Below are 19,406 nucleotides of genomic sequence, written 5' to 3'. Positions count from 1 at the left end.
GTATTATATTGTTCCATTTTGAAATAGGTTATTCGTACCCAAACTGTGTGTCAGTAAATGCAATGTGCATGTTAAGAAATGGAAAGACTTGTACTTACAGCTGTCATATTCTTTTGAAAAGTAAAATATCTATTGCTTGAATATAGAAGAAAATTTGGGGTCAGTAATAAAGGGAGGATTATGTTTATATGCATTTCTAGTAAAAGCTTAAAACGTACTGTTTTTTGTTGTCTTTATGATGCTTGCAAACATACGTGTCTGTATTTCCCTCTTGTTGGCTTTTGTTGCCAACAGTTACTTAAATGATACTTAAATCCCGAAGATACCTTTGTTTCTGAATCATGTGTAAATGTAATTGTTTCACTGCTCTCCGCTGTGTCACTTTGTGCTCCAGTTTTTCTTGTATAGATTGGAAAATTTTCAAGCTCTAGCAGTTGGGTAGATAATTTTATTTGAAATTTTACGCACTGAAAGCTGTAAATAAACAGATATATTCTCACTTAGTGTTGTGCATCTTACTGGACTGTGAATTCTGTGCTTTTTGCTCTGATTAGAGCGCTAGTTTTTCTTTTTTCCAGATTAAGAACGTTTGATACATAAACATAGTAAAACGAGAGCTAGCTAGAAAGGAAAAGGACCAGAGAAGCTGCTTAGGTTCTGAGTACGTGTACTGTTCACTACTGTGTGTGTCACTGTGGTGTGAGGATTTGAGATAAGCTTCCCTTCAAAAAGTAGTCATAGCTAAGAAAAAACCTCAAGTCTTAATGTAGGATATGGCTGTTAAAATGAGCTCGGATGTTTCATGTGTGGGAAGACCTTATATGGTCATTAACTTTTTGGAGTTTTTTTAGGCTTTTCTTGTAGTGGAGGTAGATTGGCAGGATCGAATGATCGCACTCACTCTCCTTTGTAGTTCTGGCTAGCTCCTACCAGGACACCTGCTAGAACTGGTATACTCTATTCCCCACCTCTTCTGGACTCTGAGTGGACATGTCCAAAATCAGACAAAGAATCTTCTCTACTGTCTGTAAGAATTCGACCTTGAGGGTTTCCCTGCGACTTCTTTCTCTCTGTCTGGTCATGTGCTTGGGTCTGGCCCGCGGGGCACATGTGCTAGGATGCTGGAACTGCGGATCTGGGTCCGCTGGCTGCTGGCTGCCGAGTGCCCAGCCTCTAGGACCCCAGGGACACAGCTGGGCAGGCTCTCCTGGCCACCCCAGCTCTGCCTTGGAGAAGCTTCCTTCAGTTACTGCAGCGGCTGTTCAAGTAGGAGACTCCTGTTCTCTGACTGCGGCATGACCGGTAGAGGTGCAAATTCCTGCTGAAATTGTGCGAAGACTTCTTCCGCGTGAGGGGCCATCGCAGATGTGTGGCTTCCTTGACACTGCCCAGTGCTGCTTAGTTCCCAGAGAGGCATGATCCCTTTGCGAGGGGATCGGGGCGTGGATGCTTGAAGTCTCAGTAATCGTGAAAACGTAGGGGGTTCAGAGAATGTCGAAGCCGGAGACAGCGTGGGGAGGGAACCCTGTTCCTGCCGTTTGCTAACTCAGTGATCAGAGCAAAGAGGTTTATTTTCCAAAGTCAAGTTTCTGTCTTGGAAGGGCGAGGCATACTGAGCTGCCAAGCTGTGAGGTTGGCGTGAAGACAGAAGGAGAAAAGGGGAACACAGGGGAGAAGTCTTGTGCCTTCTCACTCAGCCTGGCCCGGCCTTTCCGCCTCGGGCAGCAGGGCTGACCCCTCCCTCTGAGTGAGCCCGGTGGGAGGGGGGAAGAGAGGCAGGTGTTCCGGCTGAGAACTGCACGTTTAGAAACCAGACATTCCTCTCTGGGACCTGGGCGGTCCAGGACTGTCTCTGACTTAGGTTTCGCGGTTTGGGCCAGTGGAGTATGATCCTGGAGATTGTCTCAAGGAGAAATCGTGGTGGTTCTGTGTATGCAGTGTGCAGGTAAAAGTGGCCATTCACTTAAGGCAACAGTGCCTCTGTTAAAAATGCATTTTTCAGCATTTGGTGTATTTGTTTATGTATTTGTTTCATTCAAAAAGCGGTTACTAACATCTGGATTTGTTGGAAGAATGTGCTGTAATTGGAGCTTAAAGGTGTATTTACATACATGCAAGACCCATCTTATCAGTCCTATTTCTTTTTTTTTTTTTTTAATTTTTCTGACAGGCAGAGTGGACAGTGAGAGAGAGACAGAGAGAAAGGTCTTCCTTTTGCCGTTGGTTCACCCTCCAATGGCCACCGCGGCCGGCGCGCTGCAGCCGGCGCACTGCGCTGATCCGAAGCCAGGAGCCAGGTGCTTCCTCCTGGTCTCCCATGCGGGTGCAGGGCCCAAGCACCTGGACCATCCTCCACTGCACTCCCGGGCCACAGCAGAGAGCTGAACTGGAAGAGGGGCAACTGGAACAGAATCCGGCGCCCCGACCGGGACTAGAACCCGGTGTGCCAGTGCCGCAAGGTGGAGGATTAGCCTAGTGAGCCGCGGCGCCGGCCCCAGTCCTATTTCTTATTAGGAATAGTAACAGGTTTTAATAGCTAAACATCTAGAAATAGAAAAAATTGTGGTATCCTTTCCTTTTCAGAATCCAGGAGCTTGTTTTATACTAGAACTTCTGTATATTTTTGTGGGTTTGTTGGAGACCTTTTGATAATTTTTTTATAAAAAATTGTTTAGGTTTATTTTTTCAACTTTTATGCATGGATGTCTTCCCTTCAGTCTTAGCTTTTGTCGCCCTTTTCAAATGTATTTTATTACTTATTTTTAATTTGGTAAAATGAGTTTAGCTGGTATTAAAAGTAAACAAAAAGTTGAATAAAATAAAAGTTAAGTGTACTCAGGTTTTCCCATAAATATCTTTATTTACTTATTTATTTTAAAGATTTATTTATTTATTTGAAAGGCAAAGTTACAAAGGGAGGGAGATACAGGAAGAAAGAGATCTTCCATCCACCTGTTCACTGCCCAGATGACCACAACAGTTAGGGCTGGGCCAGGCCACAGCCGGGAGCCTGGAATTCCATGTGGGTCTGCCACATGGGTGGCTGGGGCTCCGGCACTCTGGCCATCCTCTGCTGCTCTCCCAGGCGCGTTAGCAAGGAGCTGGATCAGAGCGGAGCAGCTGGGGCTTGAACTGGTGCTCCCGTGGGATACAGGCATTGCGGGCGGCACTTGACCAGCTGCCCCCCCACGCCAGCCCACCCACTCACGGTTTGAATGGTTGACAGATATTTGACGGAAGTTGGCCTTATTTTTTCAACTTACTTTTTATCTCAAAAACTAAAAGTGAAAGTTGGACTAGGGTAGGAACGCTAGACCAGGACTTGACATTGAGCTGAGGATGGGCAGGGATTCGTTCCTTCCTGCGGCTGCACGCCCGGAGCACCTGCCCTGGAGCGGCGCGCAGTGGCCAGAGAGAACCCGCCCTGCCTCGGCAGACGGCAGTCCCAGAAGAAGTGTCACTGCTGCGAGAGCCGTGTGCACGCCCGTTCAGTTAGGGAATCCAGAAAAGCGTGGGAGAAACAACTAAGGAGACTGAAATGTTTGAGGTTTCCTAATGTAGTCAATTTCTCCTAAAACAAAAGTGTTTATTTATTTATTTGTTAATCCTCCACTCTTCGCTTACCGCTTGAGGACTGTCACTCAGGCTACACATTTTTTTTTCCCTCTCTAAATGTCCCTTGGCTGTTTGCTTGCTCCCACTGTATTTTACTGGGAATCTTACTAGAATCGTCTCTCATCTTTGGGATCTTACTAAAGGTAAGTGGGTGGGGCAGCATTTCCTCGTACAGGGACCCCAGGCAGGGTAGCTGATGGTCTGGTTTGGAATAGAGGTGTTTTTCACTCAAAACAATCAACATTTGCATGTTTTGTATTTGAATGAGCTCTCGTATGCACAAGTTTAGGAGTAATGATAGGGGGCGTCAGGGACGGGGGTGGGAGGGTGGGGGGTGGGGTGGGGTGGGGGGTGGGGGGTGTTGTGCGGCCGGGTAAGCTGCCCCATACTGGAGTGCCGGGTGGAGCGCTGGTTTGAGTCTCTACTCTGCTTCTGCTCCTGTCTCCTCCGGCTATTCCCGGGAGAGCAGCAGAAGATGGCCAGTAACTGTGGGAGACCCAGACGGAGTACCTGGCTCTCGGCTTCCACCTGGCCCAGACCTGGCTTTTGCGCCCCTTTGGAGGCTGAACAAGTGGATGGCGGGTCTGTCTCCCCTCTCAGTGTCACTCTGCCTTTCAGATAAATAAATCCTTAAAAAAGAGTAAAAATGTCATCAGCTAAAAAGACCCTAGAGAAAATTTTAACTTAAATATACTGCCTCATCTGATCATAAATTATTTTCAATTTTCTACTTTGAGTTCATCCTTCTTGTCCTCGTTGATAATATAGGATTTTAAAATGTCACCTTTTACTAAGCACACTTTTGTGTCCTAGGATCGTCTTAGCATTTGTGGCCTAGGCTAGTTCACACGATACCATGCTGGTTGCATGTGTGTGCCAGGCTGGCAGGTGAGGGAGCTACCGCTGAGTGATTCATGACTTGCACTCTGCACTCTACACAGACTCCTAACCTCAGGTCATGTGTCCACCATCCTGCGCAGGTGCTGAGTGCCCTGGTCTTAGACGCTGGCCGACAGAGCAGCTAGGACAGCAGACCAGGGTCTGCCCACCACTGCTGTGAGCAGACGGCACCCTCAGAAGCTTGACTTAAAAGACTCCAACTGGTCATATCATCTCGCTGTTGGATTTTAATGCCATTTAGATTACTTTATGAGACTGTCATTATTTATTTTGTGACGAGGGATGCATGCAGGAGCAGAAGCATGCCTGCAGTCTAAGACTGACAGACACTTCTGCTCGAGTCTCGGTATCAGAGACCGATGTGCACGCCTCACCGGCAGCCGCAGAAGCACACGTGGTTGTGGTTGTGAGCTCTTCCCCGTCTCAGCTGCTCTCTCGGTTCAGGAAAGCATGGCTGAAAACCAGGTCCCAGAGTGAAACCGCTGGGAGACAGGAAGGTGTTTGATTTTCTTTGAGTCGAATGGCCTTGATGCGGAGCGGTCATTTTGGTTTAAAACGAGGTCTGGGGCTTGAGCTCCTCCTGCAGAGGGGGAGGAGGAAGTCCGAGGAAAGGTGGGCCCGCAAATCCGCTCCACTGGGGAGCTGCCCCAGCTTTCCCAAAAGGGCTGAGTGGAGATGCACGTAAACTCCCTCCGCTGCTCCCCCCTTACTTTTCCCGACTGTTTGCCCTCATGTCACGGGTAGTGCTATTTTTAAATATTCTGAAACTTGAGAAGTTTCTCCCTCAAATCCGTGCACACACACAGGCACGCTCACAGCCCGTTTCCAGGATCCTGAAGCACTGGGCAGTCCTGCTGTTGTCCAGCCAGAGAGGACCCTGTGGATGGGAGGGTCCCCTGCCGCCGGACGCCCACATCAGGAGGCCTCTGTAGAAGGGACAGGGAGGCGGAAGTGTGAGATTACCCTGCACAGGTTTCCCCTGAAGCCAGTTATGCGTGTGTGTGCATGTATGCGTGTGTATGTGTTTGTCCTTCGTGTGTGCAAGTGTGTGATGTGTGTGCATCTGTGCAGTGAATGTGTGCATGTGTGTATACACATATGTGCACACGCACATGTTTTTCATGTGTGTGCACACATGTGTGCGTGTACATGTGTGCATTGTGCGTGTGTGCATTTGCACAGTGTGTGCATGTGTGTGCACATGTGTGGATGCATCTGTGTGCATTGTACATGTTTGTCATCATGTGTGTGGGGGCATATGTATGCATGCGTGTGCGTATGTGTGCAGTGTGCATGTGTGCACATGTGCGCGAGTTTGTGCATGCGTATATGCACATGTGTGCGCCTGCATGCGTGCATGTTTGTGCACATATGTGTGCATGTGCGTGAATGTGTGTACTGTGTGCACGTGTGTGCATGTTTGTGCATGTGCGTGAATGTGTGTACTGTGTGCACATGTGTGCATGTGTGCATGCCTGTACATGTATCTGTGCATATGCGTGCATCTGCACTGTGTGCACGTGTGTGTGCATGTGCGTGAATATGTGTTCTGTGTGCACATGTGTGCATGTTTGTGCACGGACATGTGCACATGTGTGCACGTGTGTCTCCAGCACGTTGTGCGCATGCTGTCCTTGGCTGTTCTTTCTAAAGCGCTGTCTCCGTGACATCATGCCAGTGTCCATGGGAAACACAGCCCCACGGAGGACAGCTTATCACATTCATTCACGGGGAGGCAAGAAGATGCCAGAAGCAAAGATCCCTTGTCTTTCTCACGCTTCTCTGTTAAGACGTTGCACAGATTGTCCCCAGACCTTCTACTGTTGTGAGAGCTGCGTGCCGAAACCGGTCCAGTCTGCAGTGTGGTTTGAAGGTGGCCTGTCCTGAGACGGTGTGGCCAGGCTCCTGGGGTGAAGGTGGCCTGAGACGGAGTGGCCGGGCTCCTGGGGTCAAGGTGGCCTGTCCTGAGATGGTGTGGCCAGGCTCCTGGGGTGAAGGTGGCCTGAGACGGTGTGGCCGGGCTCCTGGGGTGAAGGTGGCCTGTCCTGAGACGGTGTGGCCGGGCTCCTGGGGTGAAGGTGGCCTGTCCTGAGACGGTGTGGCCGGGCTCCTGGGTGAAGGTGGCCTGAGACGGTGTGGCCGGGCTCCTGGGGTGAAGGTGGCCTGAGACGGTGTGGCCGGGCTCCTGGGGTGAAGGTGGCCTGAGACGGTGTGGCCGGGCTCCTGGGGTGAAGGTGGCCTGAGACGGTGTGGCCGGGCTCCTGGGGTGAAGGTGGCCTGAGACGGAGTGGCCGGGCTCCTGGGGTCAAGGTGGCCTGTCCTGAGATGGTGTGGCCAGGCTCCTGGGGTGAAGGTGGCCTGAGACGGTGTGGCCGGGCTCCTGGGGTGAAGGTGGCCTGTCCTGAGACGGTGTGGCCGGGCTCCTGGGGTGAAGGTGGCCTGTCCTGAGACGGTGTGGCCGGGCTCCTGGGTGAAGGTGGCCTGAGACGGTGTGGCCGGGCTCCTGGGGTGAAGGTGGCCTGAGACGGTGTGGCCGGGCTCCTGGGGTGAAGGTGGCCTGAGACGGTGTGGCCGGGCTCCTGGGGTGAAGGTGGCCTGAGACGGTGTGGCCAGGCTCCTGGGGTCAAGGTGGCCTGTTCTGAGACGGTGTGGCCAGGCTCCTCGGGGTGAAGGTGGCCTGAGACGGTGTGGCCAGGCTCCTGGGGTCAAGGTGGCCTGTTCTGAGACGGTGTGGCCAGGCTCCTCGGGGTGAAGGTGGCCTGAGACGGTGTGGCCAGGCTCCTGGGGTCAAGGTGGCCTGTTCTGAGACGGTGTGGCCAGGCTCCTCGGGGTGAAGGTGGCCTGAGACGGTGTGGCCAGGCTCCTGGGGTCAAGGTGGCCTGTTCTGAGACGGTGTGGCCAGGCTCCTCGGGGTGAAGGTGTTCTGAGACGGTGTGGCCGGGCTCCTCGGGGTGAAGGTGGCCTGAGACGGTGTGGCCGGGCTCCTGGGGTCAAGGTGGCCTGTCCTGAGACGGAGTGGCCGGGCTCCTCGGGGTGAAGGTGGCCTGAGATGGTGTCGCTGGGCTCCTCCGGGTCCTCAGGCCCGGCGTGTTCTCTCTGCCCGTCCACTTCCGGCAGGGCTGTGCTGGTGCTGCTGCCATAAATGTGGGCTCAGGCCGACAGCCCCTGAGTCAGAGCCCTGAAATTCTGCTGTTGTCTTTCCATTGTTCTGGTGGCTTTGGACCTCTGTGAGCTTTGGCTCAGCTGCCCTTAAAAATGTTTGCGAACGACTTGGAGATCCTCAGAGCATGTTTGGAACACCGATGTTCCTGTGAGGCATCTGCATCGCTTCTCTTGTGACTCTGACGTGTGGTTTTCACATCTCCATTGTAAAATTAGCTAGCTTATGTGCAGTTTTCTTTTCTAAAAGGAGCCATTGGTTCCCCAGAATCTCTGCTGTTTAAAATCCACAGTTGTAATATTTATTATACAGTTATAATATTTATTATACAGACTTTTTTGATGTGTTAAACAGGACTTAATTATCTATTAGAGTGAAATTTTAAAATACTTGCTCAATTATTCTTTTGAAACTCTAGGTTAACACGTTAACTTTTCAATATGACTGGGAAATTCTACTGTTTAGAGAACATTAGCTGTAATTATTTAAGGCACTTGGTAAATATTATACAACAAAATTGTTGAGTAGAGTTACCTTTTAAGATACCCTCCAAGTTAACGTTTTACATTTCTGAGAGAATGGAGGAAGCGAAGCAGTAGGACCCCCTCCCTGCTTGCTCCTCCACTCTCTTACACACTTCAGTGTGCTGGAGGCCAGAAGGAGGACTGTGGGCTCCATGGGTTTCAGAAAGTCCTGAATGTAGAATATCTGCTAGTCTTTCCTGTGTGTAGGGTGTTGTCCCCCACCGAAGCTCATGTCCCTTGTCGGTTCAGCATAGAAGGACCAGGGTGACTCGGGAGTGAGAAACAGTGGTGCCAAAGAGACCCAGAGTGCATTCCGCCAGTGTGGGATTATCAGAAATTAATCTTGAAATTCTCTAATATTTCTTTTCTTTTTCTGTTAAGTTGCTATAGCCCAAGGTGGAGCAATCCAGATTTCTAACCCAGGATCTGATGGTGTTCAGGGACTACAGGCACTAACAATGACAAGTTCAGGAGCTCCTCCACCAGGCGCTACGATTGTACAGTACGCAGCACAGTCAGCCGATGGCACACAGCAGTTCTTTGTCCCAGGCAGCCAGGTTGTTGTTCAAGGTATATTTTATTACTCTCATACAATTAGAATACCTATGCATTACTATTGCACACCATATAGTAGTGATTTTATACTTTGCTGAAATGTACAGGAGGTAGATTTTTGGCAGGGGAGTGGGGTGGGGGGGTCACTTAAAAAGGCTTAAAGAAATATTTTAGTCCATTAAGCAAGTCAAATAAATGGTCTGATCTTCATTTTATTATTTATTTATTTTTTATTTTGCGAGGTAGGAAGCGTGTGTGTGTGTGTGTGTCCGTGTGTGTGAGAGAGCACGTCCAGCTGCTGGTTGGCTCCCAGTCGTCGGCAGTGGTCTCAGCTGGGCCGAAGCTGGGAGCCAGGGAATCAGCTTAGGCGGGAACCCAGGGTCTGCAGTGGCAGGAGCTGGGGTCAGGAGTGGAGCCCGGGCACTCCTGCAGGGGATACAGCGTCTTGGCCACAAGGCCAACACCAGCCTCGGCCTGGATATTTTTAAGCAGGTTTTATTGGCTCTTAGGAAAAGCTCAGTTCAGAGTAGCATGGTAGAAAGGGGGGTTGAAATGGGGATGAGTATTTCAATTAAGTAGATATCCTGCATCTGGGGGTCACAGTGCCGACCTAGTAGATTTCTGTTGCCCGTTTTGTAAGGATTTAAGTTTTCAGCCATGATGCCTTGAATTTGGGTTTTCCCCTAGCTGTTAATTTCTAGACAACTCATTTCAAAACAGTTGCTTATTTTTGGGCCGTGCTAGGTGTACTTTGGTTCTGAGGGTGCCCCTTCTAGCTCTAACTGTAGTGAAATGAACAGTTGGAATGTCGCCAAAAGCTTACCTAAGGTTTCAGCTCAGTTTAGCTGTCCCTGTGGTAATGTGAACAGATGCGTTTAATACAGCTTTCAAAGGCTGAGTTCGAAGTCTCTCGGTCCACTTACCTAAGGGAAGCAGTAACAGCTCTTTTAGTTAAAAAGTCACAAGTGTGGGTGAACAGATCATGACTGATGAAGCCCTTGATAATTAGCCTTACTCCTGGCTGTTCCGGGGCTTCCTGTGGACAACGCCGTCTACGATCATCCAGCACTTCAGTGTTTCCCTCTCAATGTGCAGTTAAAGCCACCTGCTGTGCTCCACCCTTGCTCGGGACGCTACGTGTCTAACGGAATCATCTTACAGCGCAGTGCTGTTTCTTGCTCTCACTGTTTGTATTTCTTACATGCATCGGGGAGGCACCTCTGTAGATGGTGCCCGGTGGGGTCCACTCTTGACTTCTCTGTGTGTCCTTTCTCGTGACACGATTGTGTGCAGGTTCTTGGTGCCTTGGCTCTGTTTCAGAACTCTCTTCTGAGCTGTGCCGCTCCCGCGCATCAGCCCTGTGCTGACTCTCACAGAACCGGGTCCCCTGCTTGGTCTTTTTGGTTTGTTGTCGCTTCTTGGTGCTCATTTAGTCATTTGTGAACCATTATTCTCCCATGTGCATTTAGAATAGAATTTTAGCTTCCAAGTGGTAGCGGCAAGAAGAAGAAAATGAAGAAGATGAAGAGGAAGAAGAGGAAGAAGAATAAAACCGAAGATGAGATTGCATTTAATCTCTGGACGGACTCAGGGAGAACGGAAGTCCTTGTAATATGATTAAATTGACCTAGCCCAAACCATAGGATGTCTCATTTATTCAGATCTGATTTTACTGTTAGCAGCTTGGATGTTTTCTCTTCGGAAGCCTCACCTGTTCTTTGTACAGCTGTACGGTGCCTCGTGGTTTTGGGTACTGTTGTAAACGGCACTTTTTTCTAGTCCATTTTCCAGTCGTGTTTTTGTAAGCTCATCCTCTCATGAACCTGCTCACCTCTACTTCTAAGAATATGCTGATTATGAGTTAATGTGCGACGCCACGTATCTGTGTATGCTATGCACAGCTCATGATGCGTCTTCCTCCCTCTCTTTCGTCCTCATTTTCCCTTTTCTTCTTTCTTTCCTGTTTTCTCTTTCCTCCAGGAGCCCCAGTTCCGTGTGAAGTCCAGCAGCATCACTGGGCATTCTTGTCCGGTCTCCTGCGCCTCCTGGGCTGCTCTCCCTGCCCACCTTCCGGCCTGCAGCACCCTGACAGGCCGCCGGCCTCTGTCGGAATCCCAGTCCTGCTCCTGGTTGGCCTTCCGCGCGGGGCAGCGTTGCTGACTCCGGCTTCCTCCTTCCCAGATGCACCACATTCTCCTGTTTCCTGCCCCCCATCCCCACCCCTGCGACTGCTTTGCTGGCCTTATCTCCCTCTGCCCATTTCCTAGGGGTAGGCCCCCTCTCCCTTTGATCCGAGCACCCACCCCCCAACGGCTTCCAACTCTGTGCATGTTGATGTCCCACACGATCTCCCGACTCCTCAAGTCCAAACGTGGACCTCCAGTTGTACTGCCCCTACCCCGAGTCTCCTCTTGTTGTCTCTGTCTCAGTGACGGGCAGTTGGTCCTCCTTAAGTTGGAACCCTGGTGTCCACCCACAGCCACTCCGTAGGCTCTTCCCCCGGCTCATCCACACGTCTTCCGCTCCTCCCCACCCCACTGTCCTTGCCCTCCTCGTCCTTGTCGCCTGCCATCTGCCCCACGCGGGCTGTGCCGGCCACGTCCCGAGTTGGCGGTTCTTCACAGCAGACCTCGGTCCACGAGCGGGGACCTGCGGGTGAGGGTCTGCCGAGGACTCACTTCCTGAGTCATACTGGCCCCCTCCCCTGTTTCCCACATGCTGCAAGGGGCAGGGGCTCTCTGGGGCCTGTCTTAGGAAGCGCGGATCCCCTTCCTGAGGGCTCCGCCCTCAAGGCCTGGGCAGCTCCCTGAGGCCAGCGGCCGAGGCCGCCTCCTGATGCCACTGCTTTGGAGGGTGGGAGACTAAAGCCCGCAGCCCGCCCTGTGCTTCCAACCTTGGCTCGGCCTGGGCCCTGCTTCCTGTCCTGGCTTCCTCCCCCTCTCGGATGGCAGCTGCGTCTGCCTTGCCTGTGGTCGGCTATGCTTTCTCTCCTTACCAGGCCCCGCTCTGTCCCTAGTACACGTTGCTCAGGTTTGGGCTTAGATGGCCCTCCCTCCAGGAAGCCTTCCGTGATCCTCTGAATATGCCTCAGACAACCTCCAGGAGGCCCCTCGTCACCCGGTTCTCTGGCTCTGTGTCCTGCCTAGGTGCTAGTTCTAAGTGGACCAGGATCCTTAGCGACTGCCGGAGGGAGGTGCACTGCTCTCTGTGAAGACGTCGGCTCTGCTCCTGGTCCACTGAGTCCGGCTAGTCCAGGGAATACAGGAAACTCGACTGAGAGCGGCAGTCAATGGGTTAAGCAACCCACTTCCTTCCACCCTTGGCTTCTTCTGCCCTCTTTTTTACACTAATATTTATTGAGCAGGTCCTATTTGCCAATTTAAAGAAATTCTGAGATAAGCAATTAACAACATCAAGTTTAAGGGGTGAGTGTGTGGCCTAGCAGTTAAGCCACCAATGGGAACACCCACATTCGAGATCAGAGCGCCTGGGGTCCGTCCCGGCGGCTCTGCTTCCTGTTGGGGTGCACCCTGGGAGATGGCAGGTGGTGGCCACCCTCGCAGGAGTCCCAGATGGAGTTCCCGCCTCCGGGCTTCGGCCTGTCCCAGGCCCAGCCCCTGAGTATATTTGGGGAATGAACTAGTGGATCGGAGATTTCTGTCTGTCTACCTTTCAAGTAAATAAATTCATGAAAGTTCCCTTTAAAAAATGAAATGTGAAACAAAAGGTACTGATGTGCTCTTGGGCTCACACCCTGAGGCTGACTGGGACAGCAGAGCGTCCTTGGTGAGGTCCCCGACGGGGTGGACGCCTCTGCAGGGGCCTCGGAATGGGCAGAAACACTGACCGCCGCCCTCCAAGGCGCCGACTAGAGTCCCTGGCTGCCCGGGAAGCGGCTTCACCGAATGAACCAGACGCGCGGGGCCGTCCGGGGCTGCATGTGCGCCGTGCGGGGCATCCTGCAGCCGCAGGCCTGGGCGGCAGGTCGCCGCTGTGTGTGCAGTAGACGGGCGTCATCTTTTCCCGGCCATGGCCTCCTCCACGGCCGTGTCTGACCGGCTTCCGTTCTGCCTGCCGTCGGTTCAGCTCTTCACGTGACAACTAAAGTGACGTGTTTTTAGAAGTTTTTGAATAGTGACTGGGATTGATGTATGAAGTTCAACAGTCACAGCTCTCTTCAAGGGGCTTTAACCAGGGCGGGTAGTGTCTCAGGGGGACCCCACGTAACGGCCACCTCCGTGGGCCCGGAGTTCACAGTCGGCGGGAGGATGTGAGCTACCGTGGCGTGGCGTCTGGCCATCTCAGTGTCCACTCCTTTCAAGCGAAGTTGGTTCTGCCACCCTAGGAACAGTCGGACTTTACCACGTTGAGCAAGGGTTCAGCAAATACAAGTATGTGAGGTGAACAAAGGGGGCTGGGTGTTTCTTATGTGGTGGGTTTGGAAGCATCTGACTGTCAGAAGCAGTGTTTCCGTGCTGATGGTCAGAGATCTTTGTATCACCCTAATTCTCCTGTTTGTTACCAAAAATGCACAGGGTGCGTTCCCCGGTGTCTGCCTGCAAACGGCGGACGTCAAGAGCGTAAAGAAGTGGCCCCGTGAGAACCGTGCAGCATTTAGTGCCAGGGAGGCGGTTTTGCTAGAGCCTGTCTCCACAGATTTTTTTTTTTTTTTTATGTGAAAGAAACAAGACCGTTCAGATGGTTTTATTACAGGAAGGGCTTCACGGGGCTTTGGTTTCAGAGAGCTCGCCTGTGACAAAGCCAACCGATGGCAATGATAGGCAGTGACGTCACGGTGACGTCAGCTCTCCTCCTTATCCCGCACATGCCTGCTGGTGTGGAACACTTTCCGTGGCCCCGTGAGAGGGGACACAGGGCGGCTCTGGATGCAGAAGCCCGTCATGGCTGTGACTGGAGAAGAGACAGGTAAGGCTTGGACCAGAGGGCTTGCCGTGAGCTCGGCAGAGTTTCCTGGAAGTTTAGAGAAAGTGTTTGAACAAGTGTTAACTTCCTGGCGAGGAGTGAGAAGTTTCCTTCTCCAGATCTCGCTGTTGAGCGCTGTGTGAAGGGGCCTTGGCGCAGCTGCGTCTTTGCTCAGTATCCAACCGCTTTCTTGTGGTCTAGCAAAGCAGCACGCGCAGTCTCTCCCTCGCCCTCCTCCTCTCGCTCCCTCTCTCGCTCGCTCTTTTCCCCCTCCCCCCTCTGCTTCCTGCACACCATTTTGCACTACTGAAATGAGCAGACAAGGGATTATTGCATCTGCAACCTGTTGCAGACTCACTGTACCTCCAAGGTAAGCGTAAATGCTGTTCCCATTGGAAAACAATTAAGCTCTGGGTTTTGTTACTCTGCAAGCCCGAGCAGGAACCCCGCGCGGGGTGCTTGCGTGCCTGAGCCGCGCCTCTCCTCCCGCGTTTCAAATGGTCTGTTCCCCAGCCAGCTGCCTTCCGAGGGCTGACGTCACTGCATTTCCTGGAATCCTGTTTCAGCAGGGGCGTGGACGAGTTAAGCTCCGAGCTATCTGCACGCTGACGTCAGCCCGAGTCACGCTGCGAGTTAGTCAGTTCCTCTCTCTGCTCACCACTGCCTGTCTCCAAGGTCGCTCTCACTCTGAGTACCTTTGCTCCTTAGCCTTGCTCTGACTTTACTCTCTCGGTAAGTGTCCGCTGGAGGAGGGGGACCCTGAGGGCAGTCACGTGGCCAGGCGCTCCTCCCGGAGAGGGGTGGGCCCTGCACAGGGGCCCCTAGGGCTCGGTCCGGGAGAGGTCGCTTTTCTCCTGGTTCCCTGGCCTCTGGCATTGGGTTGGTAACGAGCAGTTCTCTGGAGGTTTACTTTTCTAGTGATTGTGAAAGACCGGATTCCGTGACTCGTGTGTGGTGCAGCGTTGTGTACTCAGTGGCCCAGGACTGAGTTGCAGTTGAAGCTGGAGAACTTGACCGCAGGCCAGCCCTTCAGGGTCTTCGTGCTCGGGGCGCTCAGCTGTCCCCCAGCAGGTGCGCCCTGCACACAGCAGCGCTAAAGCTGCCTGGAAGAGCTGCCCTTTTCGTAATTCTTCTTTCAAACACTGTTTAGACAACAGTTCATTTTCCGATGTAAATTTTGTTTAAATGCTGAAACTTCAAGCTGCCAGACGGGGCACTTGTTCTCACAGCCTGACTGTCCTGAGAAAGCATGGTCTGTTCTCACCCCATCGGTGCTATTCTCGACCCACAAAATTAGATTTTTGACCTCACCAATGGTATACACCTTAGTTTGAAAAACTCTGATCTCATGTCCCCAACCAGGGTCTAACTCAAATGACTGGCCTGTGGTTTATAGGGTTATATATTGCTGACTCTACTGGGTATAATTTAAATTCTTACTAGAAATATGGCTTTTTTGTTTCTTATGTTAGTTATGTTAGGAGCTTACTTTGGGTGTTAGGGAGTTGTATTCGGGAGAGCTTTCCGAACTGTTCAAGACAAACTTTCCAACCATTCGAACTCGGGGGATAGGGCCTCACTGTTTGCTGCATGGGAACGAGGGCATAGCTGCCGTTGGAAAAGGAGTCGGCCATGGTCCTCACTGAGGAACCTTCCCGTGGAAGCATGGTTTTGTAACAACCCGTTGAAACTGGTAGCAAAGGTAAAGTGGTGTGGAAAGTGAAAAAGCAGAAGTTACTGGTCTACGTGCAGTTTCAACAAAACTCCACATCGACATGGAAGGTGAAGGTGAAGGTTGCCGCTAAGCTATTTTCCTACTGGTTTGGGAAAAGATTTCAGGGAGATACAGCTCGAGGCACTGATTGCAGTCGGCCCTATTCCGGCTCCCCGTGTGAAGACACTGCCAGAGAGGATCACTGTGTTACCACCGTGTCACGTCAGCTTTCTCCCCAGACAGGCACAGGCACGTGCTGTCAGGGGGGCTGGCCGACACCAGTGCTAACGGGACGGGGTGGGCCCAGCTCAGGAGATCGCGTCTAGAGAGAGCAGCACTCACGGGGTCTCCCTGACACACAGGGCAGGCAGTGTCGCTGGTGAGTGTGCGGGCCTGGCACACTCGCAGGGATGCTGTGCCGTAGTGTCGCACCACGTCACCACGTGTACACGGTGGCAGCGTCTCCAGCCGTTCGCCTCTCCTTTGTTTCTCCGTCGGCCCTGTCACCCCACCTGTGTCTGCTGCGGGTCACTGAACCTCCTGTCCCCTGTCTCCCCACCCTGCTCAGCCTCTGGTGACCACTGGCCCAGGTTCAGATGCCTTTCTTAAACTTGCGCATTCGAGAGAGGGTGTGGACTCTCTGTGTCTAGCTTGTTCCACTTAACGGAGTGGCCTCCAGTTTCTGTTTTGCTGCCAGTGGCGATCCGTGGCGTAGGGCTGATAGAGTCACACCGCCTTCTGTGTGACAACACCGATCCCGGGGTGAGGCGACTCTGCCGAGCTGACAGGGCCCACCAGTGCTGAACCAGGGTCGTCAGCCCCCGCCTGTGGTTCTGTTCATGCCACACCACCTCGCTGCTCCACTTGACCCCGTGTCCTTAGTGTGACTGTGACAGGAGCCGCAACAGAAGGCTACATGCTGCTTCCAAGATGCATGCAATGGTTGAGCGTCATTGTAAAACTCAAAATGGAGGGCTTTTTCCTAGAATATTTGTTGTTATTCTTGTAGGAAGCAGAGCATCTGTTTGCCACGATCCAGGACATTTAATTCCAGTATTCATCATTTCTTATCTTTAACACAGGATGTTCCGTTAACAAACACCTGCGAAGGCCCCTTACGTGTGACTGACAGCCTGACTGTGGCAGTCATTTCCCAGTGTAGGCGTGTATGAAGCAGCACATGTACACCCCGAGAACACACCGGTTCTGTCGACTGTACCTCAGTCGAGCTGACGGCAGCACTTAGCGATCATTCTGCGTGGTTTCTGACAGTCACAAGCGTGCAGTGCTGAGTGCTTAGACATCCTGCGGAAAGTGAGCAGTGGAGGGGGGCGGTTGGCCGCCAGTGGGGACACAGCCAGGCCACACCTGCCCAGAGCCTCGGGGGGGGGGGAGAAGCCCCTGCCCCCACGTGTGGTTTCTGAGCTCCCGCCGTAGTGGCACAGGAAGTCAGGAAGACCACGCGAGAATACTTTTATTCAATCAACGCGCTCAGGGTATCTCCATAAGCCCTGTGGGGTGCTGAGGGTGGCTCTGCTTTGGAAGCACGGGGGATGGGCCTTCAGCCGGAGCTGGTGCCTCTTGGCTTCCTAGTCTGGCGCATGGGGTTTTCTTAGGGCCAGTCTGACAAGCGTGTATTTTGTGATCATCTGTGATCCTCCTCCTTCAAGGTTTTATTTTAAGGGACGGTACGTTTTGAAAAGGGACACTTTACGTTATCATTTGGTAACTTATTCTCTCCAGGGATAAACTGTACTGTAGAGTTTAGGGGTCTTTAATAGGCTGATTTTTGTACAATAAGGAGTAGGCGGTGTGTGGGAAGGGAGGCCCCGGGGACGAAGTGTTTGTGGGTGTTCTGTGCCTGCTAACGACACCCGATGTAAGCTTGGTTTGGGACGCTGTCTTTCAGAACTTGAGGGAGGGAAGAAGACGGGCAGTGTCTAGACACTCTGACACACAGCGCAGGGTTTGTTGTGAGTACCAAATGAGATAATGTATCCCCATTTTTCAGATGAGGAAACTGAACTTGCCCCAAGTCACATGGCTGGTAAGTGGCGGAGCTGGACTAGAACCCAGGCTCCAAATCCCATGCTTTCTCTGCTGTGCCGTGTTTAAAGCTTGCCAAGAGAGGTATGACGTTCATAACCAGAATGGAGGGTTCTAGGAATCTTCTTCCACAACGTGGTCCATACTAAACCTAAGTAACTTTTTCGCATTCTAATTAGAACTTGCCACGGAGGACGCACGCGCAGTGTACCAGGGGCGGGTGGACACAGCAGAGCCTTCTGTTAGGGAGGGACCCCGCAGAAACACACGTGTCTGGAAGCACGCCTGCTTCATCCAAGCGTCCCAGATGACTGAGCTGGGGCGAGACCCTGGGGAGTTCAGGTTCTGCCTCGTGGCGTACCCATCACCTCATGCAGCGCCTGCTACACACCCAGCACTGTGCCAGACCCTGGGGGGGATCTAGGGGACAGAGGGCGCATCCCTGGCTGGCCCGAGAATAAAACTGGTGTACAAACAGCTTCTTCTCACGTCTCCCTTCAGTCGGGGACTTTTAAGCCCCCATTGACGAAAACAAAAATGAAACTTTAGAATTAAAAAACAAAACTCGACACCCTGAGCAGTCGGATGGCACAGGGGTTCGCTGTTATAAGACAGGGAGAAGCGTGGCTCTCTGGTCCCGGGTTCATCATCTTGGAAACGGAACCTAAGATAAGCGCTTTTTAAAATAACTCGTTTTAAAAATAAAACTTTTTGACATGTAGAGTTCCTCCAAACAAGAGATTCTCACTGCCCATATCTTTTTAGTGTACTTACTCCCAAGATTGTATTTGAGTATTTGGAACTCATCCAGTGGCCATGAGAAGTATAGAGATTCCTTGGGACGGAAACTCCTACTACTTCCTACTCACTTACACTAATTCTTACTTCTGGCTTGAAATCATGAGCTATAATCTTTGATTTTTATAGAAGGGAATCAAGTGAATATATATCTGAAAAATTGTAACAAAACCCAGTTTGTCACCTAACGTCTCCTAACTAATACAGCCCAAACCACCACCCCCTGCAAGTCCCTGTAGAGCGATGACTTCCTGAGCCACTGCTCTCGCGTGGCCATCAATCGGCCTCTCGGCCAGGTGGCTCCTGTCCCGGCACCTGGGTTTTTGGAACCAGGCAGAGTGTTCTGTTGAGCCGTTTCTGGTAAAGACAAAACCAGTGGGTGAACGTCACTTTTCGTTTGTGAAGTTCCCAGCGCCCCCTTTTTCCCCTTTCCAACAATGGGTGCCCTCAGCCTGGCCTTGGCCTGTCTCGTAGGCGGTGCAGCGCCTCTGCACCTCTCTGTCCGTGTCCCTGCACTGCCCGCAGATGTCAGCACAGTGGCGCGCCCACTTCTCAGGCGTCACTGGCCATTGTTCCTGTTTTAGAACGCCAGCAGCCCCCGGCTGCCGCCATTGTTCCAGCCCCGATCCCACGGCCCCCTGGATGTGGGTGAGGAGAGCAGGGGAGGCGGGCCCTCGGCCTGGTTTCCTCTGACGCTGTGCTCGAGACTCTAAATATAGTCTCAGTCCCCTCACAGCTGGCTTTCCTCTTCGATGCTGCCACGCTACAGCACACAGTGAGACATGCGTGCAGACCGTACTTTGAAAAGCTACAAAAACAAATGTGCTCTTTCCCTGTGTTTTACTGGGGACCCTTAATCACTCTGCATCAGCATTGTTTTAAAAACGACACATAGAAGGAAGAGGCAGGCAGCCTTATAAATAGTCATTTTTTAATTCATTCTGCAAAGGCCTTTAAGCGATCGGTCCTCCCAGCCAGATTTATCCCATTCTAACTTCTTAGTTCTGAAGCCCAGGAGAGAAGCCCCCAAGTCAGTTACCTTGCATTTCACTTTCTGAAACTGCTCGGCTGTTCTCAGTGAGGTCCTCTCCTAGGTGAAAGGGCGACATTTCTCCAGGTTTGATAATGCATTTAACAATCACGCAGGCACTGCAGTTCCTCTCCGGACTGG

General features: G+C 52.0%; 1 protein-coding gene across 7 annotated transcripts in view; it reads left to right on the top strand.

Moving 5' to 3' along the window:
- The window catches only part of CREM (cAMP responsive element modulator), a 70,778-nt gene that overhangs the window by 43,727 nt on the left and 7,645 nt on the right, over window positions 1-19,406 (top strand). The window contains exons 7-8 of one of the 7 annotated variants that reach the window (XM_062211198.1): window positions 8,581-8,769; window positions 17,403-17,438. In XM_062211198.1, coding sequence (XP_062067182.1) covers window positions 8,581-8,769; window positions 17,403-17,438 — 225 coding nt within the window. Of the gene's footprint in view, window positions 1-8,580; window positions 8,770-13,556; window positions 13,681-14,264; window positions 14,410-17,402; window positions 17,439-19,406 lie in introns of those variants that run through there. The other 6 variants (XM_062211192.1, XM_062211191.1, XM_062211195.1 and 3 more) reach the window with 6 other exon arrangements.

Source organism: Lepus europaeus, chromosome 14 (genome assembly GCF_033115175.1).
Source record: "Lepus europaeus isolate LE1 chromosome 14, mLepTim1.pri, whole genome shotgun sequence".
Lineage (NCBI taxonomy): Eukaryota > Metazoa > Chordata > Mammalia > Lagomorpha > Leporidae > Lepus > Lepus europaeus.
Note: the sequence above shows the minus strand (reverse complement) of the source record. Positions and strands in the feature narration are given on the sequence as shown.